This window comes from Petromyzon marinus, chromosome 70, assembly GCF_048934315.1.
Source record: "Petromyzon marinus isolate PM22_M1 ecotype Great Lakes invasive population chromosome 70, UKy_Petmar_22M1.pri1.0, whole genome shotgun sequence".
Taxonomy (NCBI): Eukaryota; Metazoa; Chordata; class Hyperoartia; order Petromyzontiformes; family Petromyzontidae; genus Petromyzon; species Petromyzon marinus.
This window is the reverse complement of record NC_133736.1, coordinates 3,557,908-3,581,106: the sequence shown is the minus strand read 5'-3', so window position 1 is coordinate 3,581,106 and position 23,199 is coordinate 3,557,908. Positions and strand designations below refer to the sequence as shown.

General features: G+C 56.1%; 1 protein-coding gene across 1 annotated transcript in view; it reads right to left on the bottom strand.

Moving 5' to 3' along the window:
- The window catches only part of LOC116957126 (uncharacterized), a 27,110-nt gene extending 3,929 nt beyond the window's left edge, over positions 1-23,181 (bottom strand). The window contains exons 1-8 of the mRNA XM_076055254.1: positions 22,531-23,181; positions 18,181-19,815; positions 17,491-18,093; positions 10,342-10,498; positions 7,581-7,708; positions 6,862-7,013; positions 5,713-5,816; positions 1-71 (exon numbers count right to left, since the gene is read on the bottom strand). The exon at positions 1-71 is cut by the window's left edge and continues 10 nt beyond it. Of these exons, the coding sequence (XP_075911369.1) occupies positions 1-71; positions 5,713-5,816; positions 6,862-7,013; positions 7,581-7,708; positions 10,342-10,498; positions 17,491-18,093; positions 18,181-19,815; positions 22,531-23,181 (3,501 nt within the window). The remainder of the gene's footprint in view (positions 72-5,712; positions 5,817-6,861; positions 7,014-7,580; positions 7,709-10,341; positions 10,499-17,490; positions 18,094-18,180; positions 19,816-22,530) is intronic.
- Between the last annotated feature and the right edge of the window lie 18 nt (positions 23,182-23,199).

The following is a 23,199-nucleotide window of genomic DNA, read 5'->3' as shown; positions in this document are numbered from 1 at the left end:
GTAGAGCTCAACTACGCCACCCGCGTCCGCGTTCAGCCCCAGCAGCTTGAGGATGGCGATGTGACGCAGGCCTGCACACGGCAGGGAGGGCCGGGTGGGCCCCCGTTAGGACTCGTCAGCACAGATCAACAGCCCGTTGTACAGAAGGGACAGATGGAGATTAGTCCACACTCTTCTGCTGTACGAGGGAGTGAGATGGAACAGATGGAGATTAGTCCACACACTCTGCTGTAGGAGGGAGTGAGATGGAACAGATGGAGATTAGTCCACACACTCTGCTGTAGGAGGGAGTGAGATGGAACAGATGGAGATTAGTCCACACACTCTGCTGCTGTAGGAGGGAGTGAGATGGAAAAGATGGAGATTAGTCCACGCACACTCTGCTGCTGTAGGAGGGAGTGAGATGGAACAGATGGAGATTAGTCCACGCACACTCTGCTGCTGTAGGAGGGAGTGAGATGGAACAGATGGAGATTAGTCCACACACTCTGCTGTAGAAGGGAGTGAGATGGAACAGATGGAGATTAGTCCACACACTCTGCTGTAGGAGGGAGTGAGATGGAACAGATGGAGATTAGTCCACACACACTCTGCTGCTGGAGGAGGGAGTGAGATGGAACAGATGGAGATTAGTCCACACACTCTGCTGCTGTAGGAGGGAGTGAGAAGGAACAGATGGAGATTAGTCCACACACTCTGCTGTAGGAGGGAGTGAGATGGAACAGATGGAGATTAGTCCACACACTCTGTTGTAGGAGGGAGCAAGATGCAACAGATGGAGATTAGTCCACACACTCTGTTGTAGGAGAGAGCGAGATGGAACAGATGGAGATTAGTCCACACACTCTGCTGTAGGAGGGAGTGAGATGGAACAGATGGAGATTTGTCCACACACTCTGCTGCTGTAGGAGGGAGTGAGAAGGAACAGATGGAGATTAGTCCACACACTCTGCTGTAGGAGGGAGTGAGATGGAACAGATGGAGATTAGTCCACACACTCTGCTGTAGGAGGGAGTGAGAAGGAATAGATGGAGATTAGTCCACACACTCTGCTGTAGGAGTGAGTGAGATGGAACAGATGGAGATTAATCCACGCACTTTGCTGTAGGAGGGAGTGAGATGGAACAGATGGAGATTAGTCCACGCACTCTGCTGTTGAAGGGAGATGGAACAGATGGCGATTAGTCCACACACTCTGCTGTAGGAGGGAGTGAGATGGAACAGATGGAGATTAGTCCACGCACTCTGCTGTTGAAGGGAGATGGAACAGATGGAGATTAGTCCACACACTCTGCTGTAGGAGGGAATGAGATGGAACAGATGGAGATTAGTCCACGCACTCTGCTGTAGGAGGGAGTGAGATGGAACAGTTGGAGATTAGTCCACACACTCTGCCGTAGGAGGGGCTGAGATGGAATAGATGGAGATTAGGCCACACACTCTACGATTACCTTAACCGCTATTCGGCCTTCCCCTAGGTCGACTCAGCCTTAAATGAGCAATTGGGGAGACAAAGGCGGCCGGGCGTGGTGCTGGCCACACACCCCCATTGTGTGCCACAGCGCCGGTAGCCTTCACAGGCGCTGCTCGCTAACAGCACTTGCCCCTACAGCCTGTTAGAGGCTACAAGGGGGATCTCTTTCTTTGTGTGTGTGTGTGCGGTGTGAAAAAAGTTGAAGATACACACATACAGTAGATGGGAAATCTTTGTCTTTGTGTCGGTGTGTGGCGGTGTGTGTCAGTGTGTCAGTGTGTGTGTCCGGCAAAACAACCCCCTACCTCCTCGCGGTGCCAGACGGGCAACTCTGTCGTGGACAGTGCTGTGGGGGGAGGGCCAATTCCGATTGGCTCCTCCCCTCATGGCATCTGTGACCACCACAGTGGCTAAACGGGGGGCTCTGGACGGGTGCGAGGGGCTGGTAACCCCTCCACCTTCAATTAATTACCACTAAACCACGTCTAAAATATATAACTAATAAGCTTTTGCCGGAGGCCCCGGGGGAACAGGCGTCTATGACGTCTCCTGGCCAAACCCCAATTGGCGGAGCCAGGAGATTGAATCTCTACTCTCGGGGCTCCTCCAGAAACAACGAAAATCTACTTCGTGTGGCTATGTGGAATGTTCGAACGCTCACTGCGGAGGAGAGGCTGCCACTCCTCTGTCGGGAGCTGGACCGGTACCGCCTGGATCTCTATGGCATTCAGGAGGTCCGGTGGACCGGTTCTGGCTCCTGCCACCATGAGGGGTGGACAGTCCTCTACTCGGGGCAGCAGACTGCCAAACAACAGGGAGTGGCTCTTCTTTTGAACAAAAGAATGAATGGGGTGTGGGAGCGTGGCGGTGAGGTGTGGGAAGCGGTAAGCCCCAGGCTACTTTGGGCTCGCCTTCCCATCAACCGGAGGTGAGGAGTGGTGGTCGTGGTTACTTATGCCCCCACTGAAGACGAACATCTGTGGAGGGATGCAGGCAAAGCCGATGAGTCAGATGCCTTCTATGTCCTCCTGTCACAGGTGCTGGCTAAAGTGGCCCCTCGGGATAGAGTCATCTTGTTGGGTGACTGCCCGAGTTGGTCATGATGCTGGCACCTGGTCTGGAGTGATTGGAGGGCATGGGCCAGATCAGCTCAATAACAACGGTAGGAGGCTGCTAGATTTTTGTGCAGCCCATGTGCTTGTAATTACCAACACACTGTTCTGGCATCGGCGCATCCACACAACATAATGGATGCATGCCGGGTCCAAGCAAGAACATCTGCTGGACTACATAGTGATGGACCAGTGGATGCGAGCCCATGTCCTTGTCACCAGGACTACCGTGGAGCTGATCTGCCCTCTGACCATCGACTAGTCATCTGTAAGATACGCCTGCCATTCTTCCACTCTGGTGGTGGGTGTACACCCAGGACCCCATTCCAAACTAAAATGGCCTGGTCTCAGTTATCTGATGAAAGTTGCAAGCGAGAATTTCATCATCGCTTGCAGCTGGGGTTGGCATCGTCCCCCACTCCTCCTGATGTCGAGGGGTAAAAGGGCGAGATTTAGGACTGACTCATGCAGCTGCAATGGTTGCTTTGGGTACGCGGTCCAGACCTCCCCAGAGAACCTGGCTGACAGAGGAGGTGTTCAGGATGGTTGAGAAAAAGCGACAGGCCCACTGCCATCGGCTACAGAACCCCACGTCAGAGAATGAGGAGGCTTACCGCAGCCTTCGCTCGGAGGTTGGGAGAGCCGCGAGGCGCTGCAAGGATGGGTGGTGGTCGCGGGTTGCTGGGGAGATGGAATCTGCCTCAGTGGCCCGCGATCACAAATCTCTATTTAACTCCATCAAAAAGTAACCTGCAGCGCCACACCTATTACCATCATTAGGGGAAAAAACGGTGATCCAATCTCCGACCCCCAGGAACAGGTTTGCAGATTTGCTGAGCATTTCTGTGAGGTCCTGGGGGAGGGGAAATCCCTCAGCCAGGAAAACACCGTGACAAAAAGTGGGGATGACCCTGCTGAGGCTGCGGTGCCTCAAATATTGGAAGTCACCCCTGTGAGTGGCTGGCTGAGGTGTCATCTGTTGAGGAAGTTATGAGGACGATCCGGAGTCTGAGACCAGGAAAGGCAGCGGGCAGAGATGATCTCCCAAGCGAAATGCTGAGGGAGGGTGGCGTTTGTGCACAGACTGGCCTGTATGACATCATAACAACAGTCTGGACCACTGGACGGGTTCCACAGGATTGGAAGGATGCCCTGGTGGCCCCTCTCTTTAAGAAGGGGGACCGCACAGACGGTAACAACTACAGGGGCATCTCACTTCTCAGTGTGCCGGGAAAGGTCCTGGCAAGGATTATTCAACATCGCCTTGCCAGGCACGCTGAGGAGAGGCTTGCGGAGCCCCAATGCGGTTTCAGGAAAGGGCGGTCCTGCACAGATGCCATATTTTCTGTCCGTAAGCTACAGCAGAGGTGTAGGGAATTCCAGCAAGACCTACATCTCTGCTTTATTTACCTGGTCAAGGCTTATGATACCATCAGTAGGCCTGGGCTCTGGGTTGTTTTTCGTGCTTTTGGAGTCCCTGACCCTCTGCTCATGATCATTAAGGACCTTCATGATGGTGAGCGAGCCCGGGTAAAACTACGTGGCCGGGAGTCAGAGCCATTCCCTGTAGACCTTGGGGTGCGACAGGGATGTCCTCTGGCTCCCACATTATTTAACATCTATTTTGACCATGTAGTTCATGAAGCCTTCAATAGCTGTACCGGGGGAATCTCCATTTGGTACAGATATAATGGGAGGCTGATCGATGCCCGGGTGTGGTCAAGGGATGGCCCCCTATTGCTCAACCACGTTATGTATGCCGATGATTTGGTAATAGCTGCTCATTTAGAGGAAGAGTTGGAGACACTGCTGCTGAGACTGGAGCGTGCCACTAAGAGATGGGGCCTTACCATCAGCCCCACCAAAACTAAGCACCTGCCTGGGTATTTTGTATCATCGGACACCCCACCCCCACAACTCCCAATGGGTGATGGGGCAGTTGTGGAGAGAGTGGAGAGTTTCCCATACCTGGGCAGTGTGCTAATGACCGGCTCCAGTTTAGCAGCAGAGGTCTCACTCCGAATCAGTCGAGCGACAATATCTTTTCATCGGTTGCGTAACGCTGTGTGGAAGCTACCTGGTCTGTCGCTCCGCACTAAGCTTCAGGTCTTCTCGGCCACGGTCATTTCCTCTCTTCTCTACGCTTGGGAAACGTGGACCCCCCTAATGGAACATCTTCGCCGGTTAGAAACATTTAGGCTGGCCTGCCTACGATCCATCCTGGGTTAACCAGGCTGGATTGTGTGAGGAGCTCACAAATCCTTGAAAGATCTGGGCAAAGTCCCATCAGTGAACTCCTCTGGCAGGCAAGGCTCTGTTGGCTGGGTCATGTAGCCCGCATGCCCAGCCACCACATGCCTAAACAGCTTTTGTTCGGCCGGATCGAGGGGGCTAAACAGGCGCGGCACGGGCTAGAAAAGAGGTGGAGTGACGCTGCTACTGGGCAGTTGGAGGCAGTCGCCCTCCAACAACAACGGAGGGCGGAGGAGTGACGATCACAACAACGAGCGGAGCGCCGGGTGGCTAAAGCACAGCAAGTTGTTACAGGAGGGGGCACAGGTGGTGCATCAGCCAGTCATCTCAGTCATCTCAGTCAGTTGACCCGTGGCACCTGGGTCTGCCCCGTGACCTCCTGCCAGCGGGCGTTTGACACTTCACGTGGCCTGAAGGTGCACATGGCCTGGCACAAGCGTCGTGGTCACATCACCGCCACTTAGTGGCGAATGGCGGTTGTTGTTGTTGTGTGTGTGTGGCGGTGTGTGTGTTAGCGAGTTCGCGAGCGAGGGAACGAGTGAGGGAGCGAGTGAGGGAGTGAGTGAGGGAGCGAGTGAAGGAGCGAGTGAGGGAGCGAGGCAGTGAGTGAGCGAGCGAGTGAAGGAGTGAGTGGGGGAGTGAGTGAGGGAGCGAGTGAGGGAGCGAGTGAAGGATTGAGTGAGGGAGTGAGTGAGTGAGCGAGGCAGTGAGTGAGCGAGCGAGCGAGTGAGCGAGCGAGGGAGCGAGTGAGAGAGCGAGCGAGGCAGTGAGTGAGTGAAGGAGTGAGTGTGTGAGTGAGAGAGTGAGCGAGTGAGCTAGCTAGCTAGCGAGCGAGTGAGTGAGCGAGTGTGGTGGCGGTCGCCCACTGTATACCGAGGTTGCAGGCCTGGCCGCTGAGTGAGTACAGCTGCTGCTGGTAGCTCCAGTCCTCGTCCGAGGGGCTCGAGATCACAAAGAGACGACGGCGCCAGCGGAATCTGTCGGGGCCCACGTACGGTGTGAAAGAAGTTCAACACACACACACAGCACGGTTGGCTATGTACGGTGTGAAAGAAGTTCAACACACAGCACGGGTGGCTACGTACGGTGTGAAAGAAGTTCAACACACACACAGAGACACACGGAGTGGCTGATCATCACGATGAAATTGATAGCAGCGAAATACTGTGAACACGTGACGTTGATTCTACATGTGCAGGGGTCAGGATCGAATCCACGACCTCCTGCACACCAGGCGAGGTAGTCAACATCTCCTAGCCACCGTGATGATGATGATGATGTTGAGAGACACAAACTTCAAATATACAGCAGCGGGCATCGTCAGGGTCGGGATGGAACCCACGACCTCCTGTACACCAGGCGAGGTAGTCAACATCTCCTGGACACCGTGATGATGATGAGAGACACGCAAACTCCACATATACAGCAGCAGCAGGCGTCGTCAGGGTCGGGATTGAATCCACGACCTCCTGCACACCAGGCGAGGTAGTCAACATCTCAGGCGAGGTGGTCAACATCTCCTGGACGCCGTGATGCGTCACAGCGTGACCACACGCGGCCAAGGTGAAGAGTTCAAGGCGTAGACAACCGGCGACCCCTCGCTCGGCCCCGGGGGCGACCTTGGCTCCATCCGCCGCCGGACCGAGGCTCACCGGGCCAGGGGCTCACCGGGGCTCAGGGGCTCACCGGGCCAGGGGCTCACCGGGGCGAGGGGCTCACCGGGGCCAGGGGCTCACCGGGCCAGGGGCTCACCGGGGCTCAGGGGCTCACCGGGCCAGGGGCTCACCGGGCCAGGGGCTCACCGGGGCTCAGGGGCTCACCGGGCCAGGGGCTCACCGGGGCGAGGGGCTCACCGGGGCCAGGGGCTCACCGGGCCAGGGGCTCACCGGGGCTCAGGGGCTCACCGGGCCAGGGGCTCACCGGGGCGAGGGGCTCACCGGGGCGAGGGGCTCACCGGGCCGAGGGGCTCACCGGGCCGAGGGGCTCACCGGGGCGAGAGGCTCACCGGGCCGAGGGGCTCACCGGGCGAGGAAGTTCTCGAGGGAGCGGGGGCGGTCCTCCTGGGCGCAGGCGGTGCCCTCACGCTTCTGGCGCTCCATCTCCCGCAGGCGCGAGGGGAAGGTGTCCACCAGCGCAAAGACGGCGGGCATCGCGATCGGCACCTCGTAGTATTGCTTAGGGGGTGGACACGTGGTCAGGGGGGGTGGACACGTGGTCAGGGGGGTGGACACGTGGTCAGGGGGGGTGGACACGTGGTCGGGGGGGGGTGGACACGTGGTCAGGGGGGTGGACACGTGGTCATGGGGGTGGACACGTGGTCAGGGGGGTGGACACGTGGTCAGGGGGGTGGACACGTGGTCAGGGGGGTGGACACGTGGTCGGGGGGGGGGTGGACATGTGGTTAAGGGGGGTGGACACGTGGTCAGGGGGGGTGGAGGACACGTGATCAGGGGGGTTGGGTTGACACGTGATCAGGGAGGGGTGGACACGTGATGAGTGGGGGTTGATGACATGCTCTGGACCCAGGACCGTGACCACCGTCGCCACCACCACCACCATCGCCACCACCACCACCGTCACCACCACCACCACCACCACCGTCGCCACCACCACCACCATCACCACCACCACCATCACCACTGTCGCCACCACCACCGTCGCCACCACCACCGTCACCACCACCACCATCGCCGCCACCACCACCATCGCCACCGCCACCACCACCGTCACACCGCGCGTACCTTGACCTTCATGTCAAGGTCGGTGAGCACCATGAAGAAGTGGTTGTAGGTCATCCCAAACTCCTTGCGCAGCTCCACCACGAGGTCGGAGGGAAGCCCCTCGCTGATCCGCAGGGACTTCTCGTTCTCTGCCGCGGAAGGGGAAAGCGACGATCATTGCCAATCACCGGAATTCACCGACAATCACCAACAATCACCAACAATCACCGACGACCACCGACAATCACCGACGATCACCGACGTTCACCGACGATCTCCGACGATCACCGACGATCACCGACGATCACTGACGATCACCGACGATCACCGACGATCACCAAGAATCACCGACAATCACCGACGATCACCGGCGATCACCGACGATCACCGATAATCACCGACGATAACCGACGATCACCGATAATCACCGACGATAACCGACGATCACCGACAATCACCGACGATAACCGACGATCACCGATAATCACCGGAATTCACCGACAATCACCGACGATCACCGGCAATCACCGGCATTCACCGACGTGTGTACATAGATTGTGTGTGTACGTACATTGTGTGCGTGTACGTAGATTGTGTGTGTGTACGTACATGCAAGTGGTCTATGCTACGTAGTTTATGTCACGTGGTTTATATCAAGTGGTTCATGTCAAGTTGTTCATGTCAAGTTGTTCACGTCAAGTTGTTCATGTCAAGTTGTTCACGTCAAGTTGTTCATGTCAAGTTGTTCACGTCACGTGGTTCACGTCAAGTGGTTCATGTCAAGTGGTTCATGTCAAGTTGTTCACGTCACGTGGTTCACGTCCAGTGGTTCATGTCAAGTGGTTCACGTCAAGTTGTTCACGTCAAGTTGTTCACGTCAAGTTGTTCACGTCAAGTTGTTCACGTCAAGTTGTTCATGTCAAGTTGTTCATGTCAAGTTGTTCACGTCACGTGGTTCACGTCAAGTTGTTCACGTCAAGTGGTTCATGTCAAGTTGTTCATGTGAAGTTGTTCATGTCAAGTTGCTCATGTCAAGTTGTTCATGTCAAGTTGTTCATGTAAAGTTGTTCACATCAAGTTGTTCACGTCAAGTTGTTCATGTCAAGTTGTTTATGTCAAGTTGTTCATGTCAAGTTGTTCATGTCAAGTTGTTCATGTCACGTGGTTCACGTCAAAGTTGTTCATGTCAAGTTGTTCATGTCAAGTTGTTCACGTCAAGTTGTTCAAGTCAAGTTGTTCACGTCAAGATGTTCACGTCAAGTTGTTCATGTCAAGTGGTTCATGTCAAGTTGTTCATGTCAAGTTGTTCATGTCAAGTTGTTCATGTCACGTGGTTCACGTCAAAGTTGTTCATGTCAAGTTGTTCATGTCAAGTTGTTCATGTCAAGTTGTTCATGTCACGTGGTTCACGTCAAAGTTGTTCACGTCAAGTTGTTCACGTCAAGTTGTTCATGTCAAGTTGTTCATGTCAAGTTGTTCACGTCAAGTTGTTCATGTCAAGTTGTTCACGTCAAGTTGTTCATGTCAAGTTGTTCATGTCAAGTTGTTCATGTCAAGTTGTTCATGCCAAGTTGTTCACGTCAAGTTGTTCACGTCAAGTTGTTCACGTCAAGTTGTTCACGTCAAGTTGTTCATGTCAAGTTGTTCATGTCAAGTTGTTCACGTCAATTGGTTCACGTCAAGTTGTTCACGTCACGTGGTTCACGTCAAGTTGTTCACGTCAAGTTGTTCATGTCAAGTTGTTCATGTCAAGTTGTTCATGTCAAGTTGTTCAAATCAAGTTGTTCATGTCAAGTTGTTCATGTCAAGTTGTTCATGTCAAGTTGTTCATGTAAAGTTGTTCATGTAAAGTTGTTCATGCCAAGTTGTTCATGTCAAGTTGTTCACGTCAAGTTGTTCAAGTCAAGTTGTTCACGTCAAGTTGTTCACGTCAAGTTGTTCAAGTCAAGTTGTTCACGTCAAGTGGTTCACGTCAAGTTGTTCACGTCAAGTTGTTCATGTCAAAGTTGTTCATGTCAAGTTGTTCATGTCAAGTTGTTCATGTCAAGTGGTTCTTTTCAAGTTGTTCACGTCAAGTTGTTCACGTCAAGTTGTTCATGTCACGTGGTTCTCGTCAAAGTTGTTCATGTCAAGTTGTTTATGTCAAGTTGTTCATGTCAAGTTGTTCACGTCAAGTGGTTCATGTCAAGTTGTTCATGTCAAGTGGTTCATGTCAAGTTGTTCATGCCAAGTTGTTCATGTCAAGTTGTTCACGTCAAGTTGTTCATGTCAAGTTGTTCACATCAAAGTTGTTCACGTCAAGTTGTTCATGTCAAGTTGTTCACGTCAAGTTGTTCACGTCAAAGTTGTTCATGTCAAGTGCTTCACGTCAAGTTGTTCACGTCAAGTTGTTCACGTCAAGTGGTTCATGTCAAGTTGTTCATGTCAAGTTGTTCACGTCAAGTTGTTCATGTGAAGTTGTTCATGTCAAGTTGTTCATGTCAAGTTGTTCACGTCAAAATTGTTCACGTCAAAGTTGTTCACGTCAAGTTGTTCACGTCAAAGTTGTTCATGTCAAGTTGTTCACGTCAAGTTGTTCATGTCAAGTTGTTCATGTCAAGTTGTTCACGTCAAAGTTGTTCATGTCAAGTTGTTCATGTCAAGTTGTTCATGTCAAGTTGTTCATGTCAAGTTGTTCACGTCAAGTGGTTCATGTCAAGTTGTTCACATCAAAGTTGTTCACGTCAAAGTTGTTCACGTCAAAGTGTTTCACGCCGCGCGGTTTACACGCCGCCGCGCCCACCCATCTGGTAGTGGTCCATCCTGAAGGAACTGGAGGTGAGGTTGCCGATCATGGTGAGGATGGTGATCTTGCGAAGGGCCATCCGGCACACGTGTTCCAGGTACTCGTCACGCTGCTGCGTGTACATGGCACTGCGCTCGCTCGGGGCGGTCAGCAGCTGCCGGAGGAACACGCCGGAGAGAGGCGGGCGGGGGGCGACGACGTTACGGCAATCGCGCAGCGAGAGATGCAGTGGAGTCGCACAGAGTGCCGTAGACTCGCACAGAGAGCCGTAGACTCACACAGAGACTCACACAGAGACCTATAGACTCACACAGAGACCCATAGACTCGCACAGAGAGCCGTAGACTCACACAGAGACTCACACAGAGACCTATAGACTCACACAGAGACCCATAGACTCGCACAGAGAGCCGTAGACTCACACAGAGACTCACACAGAGACCTATAGACTCACACAGAGACCCATAGACTCGCACAGAGAGCCGTAGACTCACACAGAGACTCACACAGAGACCTATAGACTCACACAGAGGCCCATAGACTCGCACAGAGACCTATAGACTCACACAGAGAGCCGTAGACTCGCACAGAGAGCGGTAGACTCACACAGAGAGCCGTAGACTCACACAGAGAGCCGTAGACTCACACAGAGAGCCATAGACTCACACAGAGAGCCGTAGACTCACACAGAGAGCCGTAGACTCACACAGAGAGCCGTAGACTCACAGAGACCCACAGACCCACACAGAGACCCATAGACTCACACAGAGACCCATAGACTCACACAGAGAGCCGTAGATTCACACAGAGACCCATAGACTCACACAGAGACTCGCACAGAGAGCCGTAGACTCGAACAGAGAGCCGTAGACTCGCACAGTGAGCCGTAGACTCACACAGAGACTCACACAGAGACCTATAGACTCACACAGAGACCCATAGACTCGCACAGAGACCTATAGACACACAGAGAGCCGTAGACTCGCACAGAGAGCGGTAGACTCACACAGAGAGCCGTAGACTCACACAGAGAGCCATAGACTCACACAGAGAGCCGTAGACTCACACAGAGAGCCGTAGACTCACACAGAGAGCCGTAGACTCACACAGAGCCGTAGACTCACACAGAGAGCCGTAGACTCACACAGAGAGCCGTAGACTCACAGAGACCCCATAGACTCACACAGAGAGCCGTAGACTCACACAGAGAGCCGTAGACTCACACAGAGAGCCGTAGACTCACACAGAGAGCCATAGACTCACACAGAGAGCCGTAGACTCACAGAGAGCCATAGACTCACACAGAGAGCCGTAGACTCACACAGAGAGCCGTAGACTCACACAGAGAGCCGTAGACTCACAGAGAGCCATAGACTCACAGAGTGCCATAGACTCACACAGAGAGCCGTAGACTCACAGAGAGTCATAGACTCACACAGAGAGCCGTAGACTCACACAGAGACCCGTAGACTCACAGAGAGCCGTAGACTCACGCAGAGACCCATAGACTCACACAGATACCCAAAGACTCACAGAGTGCCGTAGACTTGCACAGAGACCCGTAGACTCACACAGAGAGCCGTAGACACACACAGAGAGCCATAGACTCACACAGAGAGCCGTAGACTCACACAGAGAGCCGTAGACTCACACAGAGAGCCGTAGACTCACACAGAGAGCCGTAGACTCACAGAGAGCCATAGACTCACACAGAGTGCCGTAGACTCACACAGAGAGCCATAGACTCACACAGAGAGCCGTAGACTCACACAGAGCCGTAGACTCACACAGAGAGCCGTAGACTCACAGAGACCCATAGACTCACACAGAGAGCCGTAGACTCACAGAGAGCCGTAGACTCGCACAGAGAGCCGTAGACTCACACAGAGAGCCGTAGACTCACAGAGAGCCATAGACTCACACAGAGAGCCGTAGACTCACACAGAGAGCCGTAGACTCACAGAGAGCCGTAGACTCACACGGAGAGCCGTAGACTCGCACAGAGAGCCGTAGACTCACACAGAGAGCCGTAGACTCACAGAGAGCCGTAGACTCACACAGAGACCCATAGACTCGCACAGAGACCCGTGGACTCACAGAGAGCCGTAGACTCACACAGAGAGCCGTAGACTCACAGAGAGCCATAGACTCACACAGAGAGCCGTAGACTCACACAGAGAGCCGTAGACTCACACGGAGAGCCGTAGACTCACACAGAGAGCCATAGACTCACACAGAGAGCCGTAGACTCACACAGAGAGCCGTAGACTCACACAGAGAGCCGTAGACTCACACAGAGCCGTAAACTCACACAGAGAGCCGTAGACTCACACAGAGAGCCGTAGACTCACAGAGACCCCATAGACTCACACAGAGAGCCGTAGACTCACACAGAGAGCCGTAGACTCACACAGAGAGCCGTAGACTCACACAGAGAGCCGTAGACTCACACAGAGAGCCGTAGACTCACACAGAGAGCCGTAGACTCACACAGAGAGCCGTAGACTCACAGAGAGTCATAGACTCACACAGAGAGCCGTAGACTCACACAGAGACCCATAGACTCACAGAGTGCCGTAGACTCACACAGAGACCCGTAGACTCACAGAGAGCCGTAGACTCACGCAGAGACCCATAGACTCACACAGAGACCCACAGACTCACAGAGTGCCGTAGACTTGCACAGAGACCCGTAGACTCACACAGAGAGCCGTAGACACACACAGAGAGCCATAGACTCACACAGAGAGCCGTAGACTCACACAGAGAGCCGTAGACTCACACAGAGAGCCGTAGACTCACAGAGAGCCATAGACTCACACAGAGAGCCGTAGACTCACACAGAGAGCCGTAGACTCACACAGAGAGCCGTAGACTCACACAGAGCCGTAGACTCACACAGAGAGCCGTAGACTCACACAGAGAGCCGTAGACTCACAGAGACCCATAGACTCACACAGAGAGCCGTAGACTCACAGAGAGCCGTAGACTCGCACAGAGAGCCATAGACTCACACAGAGAGCCGTAGACTCACAGAGAGCCATAGACTCACACAGAGAGCCGTAGACTCACACAGAGAGCCGTAGACTCACAGAGAGCCGTAGACTCACACAGAGAGCCGTAGACTCGCACAGAGAGCCGTAGACTCACAGAGAGCCGTAGACTCACACAGAGACCCATAGACTCGCACAGAGACCCGTGGACTCACAGAGAGCCGTAGACTCACACAGAGAGCCGTAGACTCACAGAGAGCCATAGACTCACACAGAGAGCCGTGGACTCACACAGAGAGCCGTAGACTCACAGAGAGCCGTAGACTCACAAAGAGAGCCGTAGACTCGCACAGAGAGCCGTAGACTCACACAGAGAGCCGTAGACTCACAGAGAGCCGTAGACTCACACAGAGACCCATAGACTCGCACAGAGACCCGTAGACTCACAGAGAGCCGTAGACTCGCACAGAGACCCATAGACTCACACAGAGAGCCGTAGACTCACAGAGAGCCGTAGACTCACACAGAGAGCCGTAGACTCACACAGAGAGCCGTAGACTCACACAGAGAGCCATAGACTCACACAGAGAGCCGTAGACTCACAGAGACCCATAGACTCACACAGAGAGCCGTAGACTCACACAGAGAGCCATAGACTCACACAGAGAGCCATAGACTCACACAGAGAGCCGTAGACTCACAGAGAGTCATAGACTCACACAGAGAGCCGTAGACTCACACAGAGACCCATAGACTCACAGAGTTCCGTAGACTCACACAGAGACCCGTAGATTCACAGAGAGCCGTAGACTCACGCAGAGACCCATAAACTCACACAGAGACCCATAGACTCGCACAGAGACCCGTGGACTCACAGAGAGCCGTAGACTCACACAGAGAGCCGTAGACTCACAGAGAGCCATAGACTCACACAGAGAGCCGTAGACTCACACAGAGAGCCGTAGACTCACAGAGAGCCGTAGACTCACACAGAGAGCCGTAGACTCGCACCGAGAGCCGTAGACTCACACAGAGAGCCGTAGACTCACAGAGAGCCGTAGACTCACACAGAGACCCATAGACTCGCACAGAGACCCGTAGACTCACAGAGAGCCGTAGACTCGCACAGAGACCCATAGACTCACACAGAGAGCCGTAGACTCACAGAGAGCCGTAGACTCACACAGAGAGCCGTAGACTCACACAGAGAGCCGTAGACTCACAGAGAGCCATAGACTCACACAGAGAGCCGTAGACTCACACAGAGAGCCGTAGACTCACACAGAGAGCCATCGACTCACACAGAGAGCCATAGACTCACACAGAGAGCCGTAGACTCACAGAGAGTCATAGACTCACACAGAGAGCCGTAGACTCACACAGAGACCCATAGACTCACAGAGTGCCGTAGACTCACACAGAGACCCGTAGACTCACAGAGAGCCGTAGACTCACGCAGAGACCCATAGACTCACACATAGACCCACAGACTCACAGAGTGCCGTAGACTTGCACAGAGACCCGTAGACTCACACAGAGAGCCGTAGACTCACACAGAGAGCCATAGACTCACACAGAGAGCCGTAGACTCACACAGAGACCCGTAGACTCGCACAGAGAGCCGCAGATTCGCACAGAGACCCATAGACTTACACAGAGACCCATAGACTCACGCAGAGTCATAGACTCACACATAGACCCATAGACTCACGCAGAGACCCATAGACTCACACAGAGACCCATAGACTCACACAGAGAGCCATAGAGTCACACATAGACCCATAGACTCACGCAGAGACCCGTAGACTCACACAGAGACCCATAGACTCATGCAGAGAGCCGTAGACTCGAACAGAGACCCATAGACTCACACAGAGACCCATAAACTCAGATAGAGACCCATAGACTCACAGAGAGCCGTAGACTCACACAGAGACTCACAGAGAGACCCAGAGACTCACACAGAGACCCCGAGATCCATAGACTTACACATAAACCCATAGACTCACACAGAGACCCATAGACTCACACAGAGAGCCGTAGACACGCGCAGAGACCCATAAACTCACACAGAGACCCATAGACTCAAAGAGACCCATGGACTCACAGAGAGCCCCAGAGACTCACACAGAGATCCATAGACTCACACAGAGACCCGTAGACCCACACAGAGACCCATAAACTCATACAGAGACCCATAGACTCACACTGAGACTCACAGAGAGACCCAGAGACCCATAGACTTATACAGAGACCCATAGACTCACACAGAGACTCACAGAGAGACCCAGAGACTCACACAGAGACCCCGAGATCCATAGACTTACACAGAAACCCATAGACTCACACAGAGACCCATGGACTCACAGAGAGACCCATAAACTTATACAGAGACCCATAGACTCACACTGAGACTCACAGAGATACCCAGAGACCCATAGACTTACACAGAGACCCATAGACTCACAGAGACTCACAGAGGGACCCAGAGACTCACACAGAGACCCCGAGACTCACACAGAGACCCAGAGATCCATAGACTTGCACAGAAACCCATAGACTCACACAGAGTCCCATAGACTCACACAGAGAGCCGTAGACACGCGCAGAGACCCATAGACTCACACAGAGACCCGTAGACTCGCACAGAGACCAGTAGACTCATACAGATATCCATAGACTTACACAGAGACCCATAGACTCGCACAGAGACCCATAGACTCACACAGAGACCCATTGACTCATGCAGAGAGCCGTAGACTCGAACAGAGACCCATAGACTCACACAGAGACCCAAAGACTCACACAGAGTCCCATAGACTCACAGAGAGCCGTAGACTCACACAGAGACCCATAGACTCACATAGAGACCCATAGACTCACACAGAGACCCATGGACTCACAGAGAGACCCATAGACTCACACAGAGACCCATAGACTCACACTGAGACTCACAGAGAGTCCCAGAGACTCACACAGAGACCCAGAGACCCATAGACTTACACAGAGACCCATAGACTCACACAGAGACTCACAGAGAGACCTAGAGACTCACACAGAGACCCCGAGACTCACACAGAGACCCAGAGATCCATAGACTTACACAGAAACCCATAGACTCACACAGAGACCCATAGCCTCACACAGAGAGACCCAGAGACTCACACAGAGAGCCATAGACTTACAAAGAGACCCATAGACTCACACAGAAGAGCCATAGACTCACACAGAGAGCCATTGTCTCGTGTAGAGATACACACAAAGACGAAGATCCCCCGTGTAGCCCCTTACAGACTATTTGGGCAAGTGTTGTCAGCGTGCCCCTATGAAGGCTACCGGCGCTGTGGCACACGAGGGGGTGGGTAGCCAACACCACGCCCGGCCGCCTTTGTTTCCCCAGTGGCGATGTTTACTACACACCGCACCAGGTGCTCATTTGAGGCTGAGTCGACCTAGCGGAGGCCCAGGACCGGCTCAGATAATCGCCACTGGTGTTAGCCGTGAGCGGGAATCGAACCCGGGTCGCCGGGTTCATAGTGCAGTGCGCTAACCGCGACACCACCACTCCCCACACAGATACACACACACACACATGCACACACACGCGCACACACACGTGCACACACACACACAAAAAGATACACACACACACGCACACACACGCGCACACACACACACGTGCACACATGCTCACACACACGTGCACACACACACACATGCACACACACACACATGCACACACACACACAGATACACACACACACATGCACACACACGCGCACACACACACATGTACACACACGTGCACACACACACACACATGCACACACACGCGCACACACACACACGTACACACACGTGCACACACACACACACGTGCACACACACACACGTGCACACACACACATGCTCACACAGACACACACACACGTGCACACACACACACACGTGCACACACACACGTGTTACTCATCATCTTCAGACACAGCCCCCGACTTTCAACGTCAACAGCTTCCCAATGCAAAACAGACCCAGAGAGAGGGGGGGGCGGGGGGGGTGACTCAGGGGGTGGGGGCAGGGGAAGTGGGTCAAGTGGGGAGGTGTGCGTTGAACTTCTTTCACACCGTACGGGGGGTGGCGGCGAGCCGCTCACCAGGAGTCGCCGCTTGTTGTGGAACTGCTGCAGGAAGGCGGGGAGCGAACGTGTCGCCGGCTTCCTCTCCGGCTTCTTCCGCTTCTTCTCCTTCTTGGCGGCGGCTTTCTTACCTCCTCCTCCTCCTCCTCCACCTCCTCCACCTCCTCCTCCACCTCCTCCTCCTTTCCCGGCCCTCCTGTCTCCGGGCTTGGCCTGCGGTGGCGGTCTCGGCGTGCGTCTCTCCACCTCCTCGGCTCGGCCCTTGACGCCGGTGGCGACGCCCGCGGCCGGCTTCCTCTTGCCGCCGCCGCCGCCGCCACCGCCGCCGCCACCGCCGCCACCGCCGCTGCTGCTGCTACCGCCACCACCACCACCACCACCACCCTTATCCCCCTTCTTGTTCACTGCCACCGCCGCCACCTCCACCTCCACCGCCACCTCCTTCTTCCCCTTGTCCACCCGCTCGTCGCCGCCGCCGCCGCCGCCGCCGCCTCGTCGCCCGCCGCCCGTCTCCGTCGCCTCCGGCTGTGCCGCCTCCTTCCGGCTCGCCCCCCGCTCCTCTCCCGCGACCCCCCCCCCGCTGCCGTGCCCCCCGCGGCTCGGGCCCCCTCCGACGTCCGACTCCGCGGACGACGACGACGACACCGCCGGCCGCCCCGCACGCTCCTCCTCCTCCTCCTCCCCTCCTCCTCCTCCTCCTCCTCCTCCTCGTCGTCCATCGTCGCCCCGGCGACCGCCGCCTCGCCCGAGCCCGCGCCGCCCGGTCTCGCCGTCGCCGCGGCCGTCGTCGGAGGCCCTCGGCGTCGTCGCCGCGGCGACGACGACGCCGGGCGCCGGGCGACGCCGAGCGGGCGCGGTGGGAGCCGGCGGAGCGGTCGCGACCTCCCGGGTCGGTGCCACCGCCGCCGCCACCGCCGTGGTGGTGGCGGTGGTGGTGGTGGTGGTGGTGGCGGCGGTTGTTGTGGTTGTTGTGGTTGTCGGTCGCGTTGCGATAATAGGTGAGCCGTTACCACCACCGGCACCACCACCAGCACCAGCACCACCAGCACCACCAGCACCATCACCACCACCAGCACCATCATCACCACCACCTGCAGCACCACGCAGCCTCTCTAGCCGGCTGATGATCAACCGGCGCAGCATCTCCTTCCTCTCCGCCACCTTCTCCTCTTCCTCCTCTTCCTCCTCCTCCTGTCCCTGTTGCCTGCTCTGGGACTCCTGGCTGCCGTGGCCCTCCTGACTTCCTATTGGCTGGCTCTCCTGCCTTCCTATTGGCTGGCTCTCCTGCCTACCTACTGGCTGAACATTCTGCCGACCTACTGGCTGACTCTCCTGCCTACCTACTGGATGGCTGTCGTGCCTACCTACTGGCTGACCATTCTGTTGGCCCATTGGCTGACTCTCCTTTCCACCTACTGGCTGGCTCTCCTGCCTACCTACTGGCTGAAGATTCAGTCTACCCACTGGCTGGCTCTCCTGTTTTCCCACTGGCTGACCATTCTGTCTTCCCATTGGATGACCCTCCTGCCTACCCGCCGGCTGACCCTCCTGTCTACCCGCCGGCTGACCCTCCTGTCTACCGACTGGATGACCCTCCTGCCTACCCGCCGGCTGACCCTCCTGCCTACCCGCAGGCTGACCCTCCTGTCTACCCGCCGGCTGACCCTCCTGCCTACCCGCCGGCTGACCCTCCTGCCTACCCGCCGGCTGACCCTCCTGCTTACCCGCCGGCTGACCCTCCTGTCTACCTGCAGGCTGACCCTCCTGTCTACCCACCGGCTGACCCTCCTGCCTACCCGCCGGCTGACCCTCCTGCTTACCCGCCGGCTGACCCTCCTGTCTACCTGCAGGCTGACCCTCCTGTCTACCCGCAGGCTGACCCTCCTGTCTACCCGCAGGCTGACCCTCCTGCCGACCTGCCGGATGACCCTCCTGTCTACCCGCTGGCTGACCCTCCTGTCTACCCGCCGGCTGACCCTCCTGCCTACCCGCCGGCTGACCCTCCTGTCTACCTGCAGGCTGACCCTCCTGCTTACCCGCTGGCTGACCCTCCTGTCTACCCGCTGGCTGACCCTCCTGCCTACCCGCAGGCTGACCCTCCTGTCTACCCGCCGGCTGACCCTCCTGCCGACCCGCCGGCTGACCACCTCGTCTGCCTGGCGCGAGGCGGGCATCCCCGCGGCCCCCCGCTCCCCCGCCCCCGTCCTGGCCCTCGACTCCCGCGGCCTTGCACCGCTCCACGAAGCCACGCTGGCGTAACTTCTCGATGCGCCGCGCCGGCAGGCGGTCCACCGTCTCCAGGATGGCCTCCAGCCTCACCGGGTAGGGGTACCGCTCCTGCACCTGAAGAAGGTCAAAGCGTACACGGGCGCACGGGCACACACACACACGTAGCACGGTTGGTTACGTACGGTGGGAAAGAAGTTCAACATACACACACGTAGCACGGTTGGCTACGTACGGTGTGAAAGATGTTCCATAATATAAGCGCCAGAGGAGATCCCTCTCGCACCCCAAGGTGAACAAGGAATGTCGCCGACTCCCGGAAGGTCCTCAATGATCATGAGCAGAGAGTCAGGGGCTCCAAAAGCACGAAGAACAACCCAGAGCCCTGGCCTATTGGTGGTATCATAGGCCTTGATCAGGTCAATAAAGCAGAGATGTAGGTCCTGTTGGAATTCCCTACACCTCTGCTGTAGCCAACGGACAGAAAATATGGCGTCTGTGCAGGAACGCCCCTTTCCTGAAACCGCATTGGGGCTCCGCAAGCCTCTCCTCAGCGTGCCTGGCAAGGCGATGTTGAGTAATCCTTGCCAGGACCATTCCCGGCACACTGAGGAGTGAGATGCCCCTGTAGTTGTAGAGTCTATGCGGTCCCCCTTCTTAAAGAGAGAGACCAACAGGGCATCCTTCGAATCCTGCGGAATCCGCCCAGTGGTCCAGATACCTATTGTAATGTCATGTAGGGCAGTCTGTACACAGATGCCACCCTCCCTCAGCATTTCGCTTGGGAGATCATCTCTGCCCGGTGCTTTTCCTGGTCTCAGAGTTTGGCACCTCAGCCAGCCACTCACGGGGGGTGACTTCTTCCTCAAATATTTGAGGCACTGCAGCCTCAGCAGGGTCATCCTCACTTTGCTCTACGATATTTTTCCAGGCTGAGAGATTTCCCCTCCCCAAGATCTCACAGAAATGCTCAGCAAATCTGCAAACCTGTTCCTGGGGGTCGGAAATCGGATCACCGTTCTTTTCCCTAAGGATGTTGATAGGTGTGGCGCTGCAAGTTACTTTTTGATGGAATGAAATAGTGATTTGTGATCGCAAGCTACTGAGGCAGATTCCATCTCCTCAGCATCCCGCAACCACCACTCATCCTTGCAGCGCCTCACGGCTCTCCGAACCTCCGAGCGAAGGCTGCGGTAAGCCTCCTCATTCACCGACGTGGGATGCTGTAGATGGTGGGAGTGGGCCTGTTGCTTTTTCTCAGCCAGCCAGAACACCTCCTCCATCAGCCTAGTGTCTGCACTGTGTACCCAAAGCAGCCAAAGCAGCCATTGCAGCTGCATGAGACAACATCCTAAGCCTCGCCCATGTCCCCTCGGCATCAGGAGGCATCAACCCCAGCTCCAAGCGATGATACAATTCTCGCTTGCAACTTTCATCAGCTAACTCAGACCAGGCTACTCTGGGTTTGAATGGGGTCCTAGATGGACACCCACCACTGGAGTGGAAGAATGGCAGGCACATCTTACAGATGACAAGCCGATGGTCAGTGGACAGATCAGCTCCACGGTAGGTCCTGGTGTTAAGGACATGGGCTCGCATCTGCTGTTCCATCACTACATAGTCCAGAATATGCTCTTGCTTGGACCCGGCGTGCATCTATGATGTTGTATGGATGCACCAATGCCGGAACAGCATGTTGGTAATTACAAGCCCATGGGCTGCACAAATGTCTAGCAGCCTCCTACCATTGTTATTGAGCTGAAATGGCCCATGCCCTCCAATCACTCCAGACCAGGTGCCAGCATCAAGACCAACTCGGGCATTGAAGTCACCCAACAGGATAACTCTATCCCGAAGGGCCACTTTAGCTAGCACCTGTGACAGGTTATAAAAGGCATCTGACTCATCGGCCTTGCCTGCATCCCTCCACGGATGTCCGTCTTCAGTGGGGGCATAAGTAACCACGACCACCACTCCTCACCCCTGGTTGATGGGGAGGCGAGCCCAAAGTAGTCTGGGGCTTACCGCTTCCCACACCTCACCGCCACGCTCCCACGCCCCATTCATTCTGTTGTTCAGAAGAAGAGCCACTCCCTGTTATTTGGCAGTCTCCTGCCCCGAGTAGAGGACTGTCCACCCCTCATGGTGGCAGGAGCCAGAGCCGGTCCACCGGACCTCCTGAATGCCACAGAGATCCAGGCGGTACCGGTCCAGCTCCTGACAAAGGAGTGGCAGCCTCTCCTCCGCAGCGAGCATTCGGATATTTCACGTGGCCACCAGCAGTGGCTTTTTACTGTTTCTGGAGGAGCCCTGAGGGTAAAGATTCAGTCTCCTGGCTCCGCCAAATGTGAGTTGGCCAAGAGACGTCATAGGCACCCGTCCCCCCCGAGGCCTCCGGCACAAGCTTCGTTTGATATTTAATTTGTGGTTTCGTGGTGAATTAATTCAAGGTGGAGGGGTTACCAGCCCCGTCGCAGCCATGCAGAGCCCCCATTGGCCGCGGTAGCCTCAGCAGACTGTTGGGAGCAAGTGCTGTTAGCGACCACCTACGAAGGCCGGGACGGCACACGTGGGTGGCCAGCGCCACGCCCGGCCGGCTTTGTCTCCCCAGTGATGATGTTGACTACACACCGCTACCAGCTACTCACTTGAGATCGACTCGACCTCGGCGAGGCCCGCGACCCGGCTCGGTGAATCGCCACCGGTGTTTGCCGTGAGCGCGAATCGAACCCGGGGCCGCCGGGTATCACGGCGCAGCGGCGTCGCGCTAACCGCTCCCCTCACCGCTCCGCACGTCTCCCTCGCAGCGCGTTTGCAGAGTCGCGCGGTCACCTGCAGGTTCTTGCGCAGCAGGAGCATGCCGAACTTGCCCTTCTCAAAGTTCAGGTAGGACAGCAGCCTGGGCACCAGCTCAGCGCTCACGCCGGCGCGCACCACACGGCCCTCGTCCGTGATGCGCCGGGAGACGCCGGCGGCGTTTTGGTGCCCGATCCTCGCATCCCCCTCGTCCGTTCCTCCGCCGCCTCCGCCGCCTCCGCCGCCTCCGCCGCCTCCGCCGCCTCCGCCGCCTCCGCCGCCTCCGCCGCCTCCGCCGCCTCCGCCGCCTCCGCCGCCTCCGCTCTCAAACAACACCAGCTGGTGGAAGTGCCTCTCCGCCAGCTCGCAGTAGACATCCGCCTTCATGAGGCTCTCCATAAGGCGGAAGTATCCGTCCGTCGGCTCGGGCGCCTTGATGACCCAGAGGCGACGAACTCCACCGCCCGACAGCTCCGCCAGGAAGCGGGCGGCCGCCGAGCGCGGCTGCGGTTGCGGCGCTGGTGCCGTGCGGGATGGTGCGCTCTCGGCCGATGACAATGCCGACGATGCCGACGATGACGACGATGACGACGATGACGACGCCGCTGCCGCTAAGCTTCCCTGCGTGAGCATCAGCAGTCGCAGCAGCAGCAGCAGTTGAAGGGGGCAGAGGCCGTCGCTGGGCATGATGATCGGGCACCCCCC